This window comes from Lactuca saligna, chromosome 7, assembly GCF_052625555.1.
Source record: "Lactuca saligna cultivar CGN05327 chromosome 7, ASM5262555v1, whole genome shotgun sequence".
NCBI classification, from domain to species: domain Eukaryota; kingdom Viridiplantae; phylum Streptophyta; class Magnoliopsida; order Asterales; family Asteraceae; genus Lactuca; species Lactuca saligna.
The window spans coordinates 55,526,149-55,532,454 of NC_136423.1; the positions used below are offsets into that span (position 1 = coordinate 55,526,149).

General features: G+C 32.5%; 1 protein-coding gene across 2 annotated transcripts; it reads right to left on the reverse strand.

Moving 5' to 3' along the window:
* Positions 1-3,316: 3,316 nt before the first annotated feature.
* LOC145006034 (dihydrolipoyl dehydrogenase 2, chloroplastic-like) lies at positions 3,317-5,949 on the reverse strand. 2 transcript variants are annotated; one of them, XM_078965126.1, is made up of 7 exons: positions 5,524-5,949; positions 5,248-5,381; positions 4,553-4,699; positions 4,336-4,470; positions 3,924-4,228; positions 3,596-3,729; positions 3,317-3,507 (listed from the first exon to the last, which is right to left on the reverse strand). In XM_078965126.1, the coding sequence occupies exons 3-5, from the start codon at positions 4,598-4,600 to the stop codon at positions 4,148-4,150; spliced, it is 264 nt and encodes an 87-aa protein (XP_078821252.1). In that variant the 5' UTR covers positions 4,601-4,699; positions 5,248-5,381; positions 5,524-5,949; the 3' UTR covers positions 3,317-3,507; positions 3,596-3,729; positions 3,924-4,147. The 2 variants fall into 2 exon arrangements, with proteins under 2 accessions (XP_078821252.1, XP_078821251.1); XM_078965125.1 differs by having other exon boundaries at positions 3,596-4,228.
* Positions 5,950-6,306: the final 357 nt, after the last annotated feature.

The following is a 6,306-nucleotide window of genomic DNA, read 5'->3' on the forward strand; positions in this document are numbered from 1 at the left end:
ATGAATGGTCACATGTGTAATAACTATATTATAGAAATTGTCTCTATGTAATTGAGACGTTATAAAAATGGTCCTTACATAAGAGAAATTACAATAATATTTATGGTTTCAGAGTAATAACGAAATTACATATTGTCTTTTTATAAGAGAGCATTACATAAATAGTGTTTCACAACACATGGACATCCCTACTAGGTATAAGAAAAATATACGAGACAATGAAATGTTGATTGGATAAAAAATATGATATCATTTGACAAGTCATATATAATTTTACGAGCATGCAAAACTTGATTGATTTAGACTCACAAAATCAAATAATCGAATGTCCTCATTTGACATTTCCTAAAACCAAGTTTACCTAGGTGGTTTAGATTGTGCCGAATTTTGTTTCATTATTTTCCGGTTTCTTATTTTTTTATTTTTTTTTTATGCTTTTTTAAAAGGTAAAATATCATACTCCTAATATAATCCTAAACACCACTTATCTTATCTGTGTTTCTAATTCCTCTAAAAGTGGCACACATATTAGAAGCTTATTTGATTAACTGACTTATATAAACGAAGAGACTCATTCAATGAGCCATAATGAAATTTTATCTCTTAGATCTCATATTTCCACATGTCACATACCGGAAATTTTAATTACTAATTAAATGTGTAAAATATCTATTTATTAGAACAAAAAAGTTTATGATATGGGCAAAGCTTAATGATACATATATATTTTATCATAATTATTAACAGATAAGAAAATCGAATTGGGAATTTATTAAAAGTAAAACCAAGAAAAACGGTGCTGTTTAATATCTCGCATTTAACTTTAGATGGATACATTTCAATAGTGGTCAGTTAAATCTGTGATATTAAATTTGTTGTCACACGTATTCAAACTAAACAGATTCTTTTTCGATATAAATCTAGTGTGACAATTTTTGCATTACACTTCCTCTTAGGGGTGTTTATGGGGCGGTTCGGCTCGGATACTAATAAAATTGTGAACCATAACCACTGGACGGGTACCTTGCATGCAGTAACCGAAACCGAACCGTATTGCTAAAAAAACCCGAACCGAACCGAAACGTATGAAGGCGGGTAACCACAGTTCGGTTCACATATATCCGCTAAATGTAAAAAATAAGAATCAATCAAAACTACAAAATCCATTTCATGATTTCAACCATTTTATTCCTTAAATAACACATTCACATAAAAATAGGGAAAAAAATATCAATTCTTGTTATTCAAATATGCATTTTATGAATAAAATGCGTAGACATAAAACCTTCATTATATAAATATGATAAAGTTGATATAAAAACATACATTTAAAATTTATGGTTTATGAATCTAATAATTAAAAGATAGCGTTTAAATGAGTTGTGATCCCAATTTTCATGACTACCGTGTGAGCAATTGGATCGTATTTGCAATTGTTTAGTAGTTTACTTGAGTATTAATTTTAAACTGGACAATGGACATCATATAAAATTCACTTATATATATATATATATATATATATATATATATATATATATATATATATATATATATATATATATATATATATATATATATATATATAATAATAAATGAAGGTTTTTTATTACTTATCACACTCTCATTGAATTTGTCAAATATCATTTTATGATTATTTTGAATTAGTTTTTTATTCCAGTGATTTTATAAGTTTTTCTATTTTTTTAAATTTCATATAATATTTTCATGTAATAATTGCAATAAGTATAGTAATAAATGGATATCAAGATCATTAATGAACTTATCTTTTAATTTTAAAGGGTAAATTACACCAATCGTCCCTCGTGCACATGCCAGAAAGCGTGTTTAGTCCATATTTTCAAAAATTAACTCTGACCGTCCCTCGTTTGCTTAAAACTTGCTAACTTCGTCCCTGATATGTGTTTTTGTTGCGAATTTAGTCCACTCCACATTTAAAATGACCATTATGCCCTTGGATATTTATTTTTAATTAATTTTAATATTATTTATTATTAATAACAATTAAAAAAACAACTCTCTAATATCTATCTCTCTCACACGTATGAAAATTTGAAAATACCACCACCACCTCCAATGTCTCTCTCCCCCCCCCCCCTCTCTCTCCCTCTCTCTCTCTCTCCATTCTTCTTCAATACGAAACAAACACACACACAAGAAGCCATCACATTGACTTGAAGAACCTCAAATCACTTCACTCTGACTTGAAGAAGCCATCAGACTACAAACTGAATCCTCAATGAAGCTATAATCTACATCACGAGGTAAATTAGCCATCGTCGACTTACACCATCTATGAGGAAGATGAAGCGGTGGTGGATGGAATCCTCCTCGATTTGGTGGCGGTGGACATCACGTTCGTCGATATGATTCTGTCGATCGAAATCCTATTTCTTCTCCTGCAACTCGTTAGTTCCAATTTGCAGGTTTAGGGTTTAGTTAGTTTTGATTTCTAGGTTTAGGGTTTGATCTTTGAGGTTTGATTTTTCCGATTTGTAGGTTTGGGGTCTCGTCGGATCTGTATGGAGGAAAGAGTGGGATAGTTCCAGAAATTGAAGTCGACATCTAAATCATACGTTGGTGGTGGTCGTCGTTCTTTAGCAATCAGCGAGTTTAGACCATGGATGGTGATTGGAGAGTCTAGATCAGACAATTTATGTGACATTTATAAAATCACATATTACAGGGATGGAAACTGGCTCCTACGATTCACCGGTGGAAATTTTTGGTTGGTTTGAGATACGAATGATCGTTGATGATGTATCAATTTTTTGAGAGATTATTTTGGTTGTGGATGTATCGATTTCTTGGTGTATGGTCTTGAAGTGGATTTGGAGTCGTGGAGTAATGGATTTGATTTCTTGAGAGATTATTTTGTTTTTTTAATTTAAAACTGATAAATAAATAAAAGAAATGAAAAAAGAAATTATTAAGGGTAAAATGGTCATTTCATGTCAATAGGGACTACGCATGCAAGAAAAAAACAAATCAGGGACGGTCTGAGTTAATTTTTGAAAATAGGGACTAAACACGCTTTTTGGCATGTGCACGAGGGACGATTGGTGTAATTTACCCAATTTTAAAATTCTAAAAATTTAAGCTAACTACTTTTTTTTGTTTATTTATTTTAACTAGGGAAGGACCCCCGCTTTGCGGGGGTTAGAAGGTGTTCGGTTGTAAAACATAGAAACCATGGAGTTGTAGACTGTTTTCTATCACAAATCGTTACCTTGAAGGGAAAAAATGTCTAAGAATGTAATATACCCACACAACACAGTAGAAGCATATCCTTTTTATTTAAAAGAGGAATATCAAATTATCAATCATAAATAAAATAAATTACCAGCAAAAACATGAAAAAAAAAATAGTGAACCCTTGTATAATGCCAAAACAATTTCAAGCTTTAAGGAGCCACCACAGTTTTACTTTGAATAGAGGCTTGGATTTTGATTTTGTGTAGGTATCGAAAGCAAGAAACTCAACCATATCTGAAAATTAACCAAGAAGATTGTTAGTGTTTTGGATCCAATGAAGAAACAAATTCAAGTGAAACATGCGAAAAAAAAAAGTTCATACCGGAGTAGTCAAAGTAGAATGCTATATCATCACTTCTAATGTCATCTTCTCACTCAATCCTACCCGACTGTTCCTTTCTTGACCTTAATTATTTTGTCCATACATGTAAAGACACACTAAACATTTGGCCTCACCTATAAAAGCAGGACCAAAAGGGGAAAAATGTTAAATGCAGATAAGAAAAAAGGATGTCACTTAACTCACTATACTTAAACTTCTGGTTATCCTTGTTCATGGTCATAGCATTGTACTTTAAAAGTACAATGCTCAAATAAGAAAAAAAATTAAAACGGTTTTAACAAAGCACAAACTTTAGAAAACTGTATACCTGCAAATGAAGCAACGGAATCACAGACTCTATCCAACTCGAGAGCCTTAAGAGTATCTTCAACAACATCCTTTTTTCTAAATTTATAAAAATTCTAAAAGAAACCCTTTTCCCCTTTTGTTTGACCACCCCTTCGATTGATTGTATAGTATAAACCAATGGGTAAATGTGGAATGTTTTTGGGTTGTATTTGATTAATATACAAATGTTATCTAAAAAATGATCTAGTAGCTATAATTATGTTTTTTTACAGTGATAACTGTCTCAGTACCACCAATTGTTCCATATTTCACCTTTTGTGGACCCTGCAAATATGTTCATAACAGTTTGATCATATGGTGGTTGTATATTATTTAGTGCGGTTAATAAGAAAAATGAGAAGCTCTCAAAATGGTGGAAATTTAGGACATACCATAACATAGCCAAAACCTGTCAATATGTCTACACCAAGTGATTTCATAGAAATGGTTAAATTGTTTCGAATTTTTGTGGCAAGATTTTGTGCATGATCAGCTACACCCTGTCTGTCATAACTAGCAGTTTCAACCTGCAAATATAAATTATTACAGATAAGTAAATTATAGAAATATTTAAGGACTAATTCTTATATTTTTGAGTAAGGAATATACCTGTAAACCAAAAGACTTCATATGGTGTTCATTTTTAAGCTTCCTCATCCGACAACTGACAGCAAGAAGGGCTTTTGAAGGAACACAACCACGATTAACACATGTTCCACCAACTACATCACCTTCGATGATGGCAGTTTTCAGACCCTGCAGATGTCAAATTCAAGTTTAGGAAGATGAAAATAATACAACTTCTTGATATACGGTAAAAAACATCAAAAGCTATTCATCTATCCCTTTCATTGCTTTGTAAACCATACACATCAACACTGAAAAGTATCTGTGATGTAATAATGAATAACAGAGCCACATTTCTAACAGAGTTATATGAAGCACAATAGATGCGCATAAAATTTCTACTCAGATAGGTTCAGTCAATATACTTATTTACTATTCATGAGATGTGCACACGAACAATATTCACAAAGTTGAAAATTTCCTATACTAAATCACTATATTGCGCAGAACAGGACAAATTCATGCAAGGAGATTCTGAAATCACGAAATTTAGTTTGAATACAAACTTCTCAAGCCATGTGAGAAACTCATCTGGAAGAAATTATATAAGCCATATCACATCTAACAACCAAAATAGACGAAGATGATATGAAGGACAAATTAGACACTATTAAAGAGTTTACAAATTAAATAAAAATGTAATGATTGTTAATTCTAATTTAGAACTTGATTATTACCTGCTGAGATACGTGTTGACTTCAAATAGGCAGTCATCTTTCTGTTGCTTTCATTCTTGGTGACTGCCAGTTGCAAGATCATCATTAGACTTTCATCAAACACATGGCGCGCATTCAATCGGTCCGCTGCATAACTGCAATCCAAACATATGTATAATCCAATGAAATTCAGTGATCAAATCCAACATCTATAGAAACGAAAGGTAGCCCTAAATTTACCAAAAAACGAATCATACAAATACAGAGGAGACGAAAAATCAACGAATTGATTATCACCTTTAACACAGCGATAGTCCTGAGAAGGAAGCTTGAACGTCGACTTCTGAACAACACAATAATTGTAAAAAAAATCAAGATAGAGTGTGAAGTTTTGAGAATGAAATCGGATACATATTGCAAGAAATAAAACGGCCTTGTCGGAGGCTTTTCTACTCGCTTCAATCCGTCTTCGCCACTTATCGGCTCATGGGCAGAGGCGATCTGTGTTTCGATTTCATACTAAAGAGATGAGAAGGGTTGGATGAGGAGCGAAGGAAGAAACTGGAAGGTCGTAGTTGATCGAGGCGTCGGTGGTTTGCGGTGTGATGGAAGTCGGCAACGAAAAACTGGAAGGTCATAGTTGATCAAGGCGTCAGTATGGTGGAAGGGATAAATGCAAGAACGAACTCCCTGGTGGGTGAAGAATATGAGACGAAAAGTAGGTGGAGAAGAACCCAGATAAGGAGAGGTGGTGGGTTATCAGTTGCCCGTATTTCATTGGAAGGAGTGGGAGGTGGCCACCACGTGTGTTGGGTTCACAAGTAGGTGGAGAAATAGAAGTACGCATGGAAAAGAAAAAAAAGAAAAAAGATAAAACCCACCGGGCCAAAAAAATAATAGTGGTCCAATCAACAGTAAGTACTGTTCAATTGAGAACCTTTTTTTTTTATATAATTTTATTTAAATTATTTGTTTAAATCTAAAAGATAAAAAATATTTTTATTATAATAATTCATTATTTTTTTTCTTATAAATTCAAAGTTTTCAAATATTTAAACTTTTATGTTTATTTATTTTTTT

Coding starts and splice junctions, on each gene's coding strand:
- LOC145006034 (XM_078965126.1), bottom strand. CDS start 4,600: ATGAGGAAGCTTAAAAATGAACACCATATGAAGTCTTTTGGTTTACAG. Junction 4,471..4,552: donor TGAAGTCTTTTGGTTTACAG/GTATATTCCTTA, acceptor TTATATTTGCAG/GTTGAAACTGCTAGTTATGA. Junction 4,229..4,335: donor CAGGTTTTGGCTATGTTATG/GTATGTCCTAAA, acceptor ACATATTTGCAG/GGTCCACAAAAGGTGAAATA.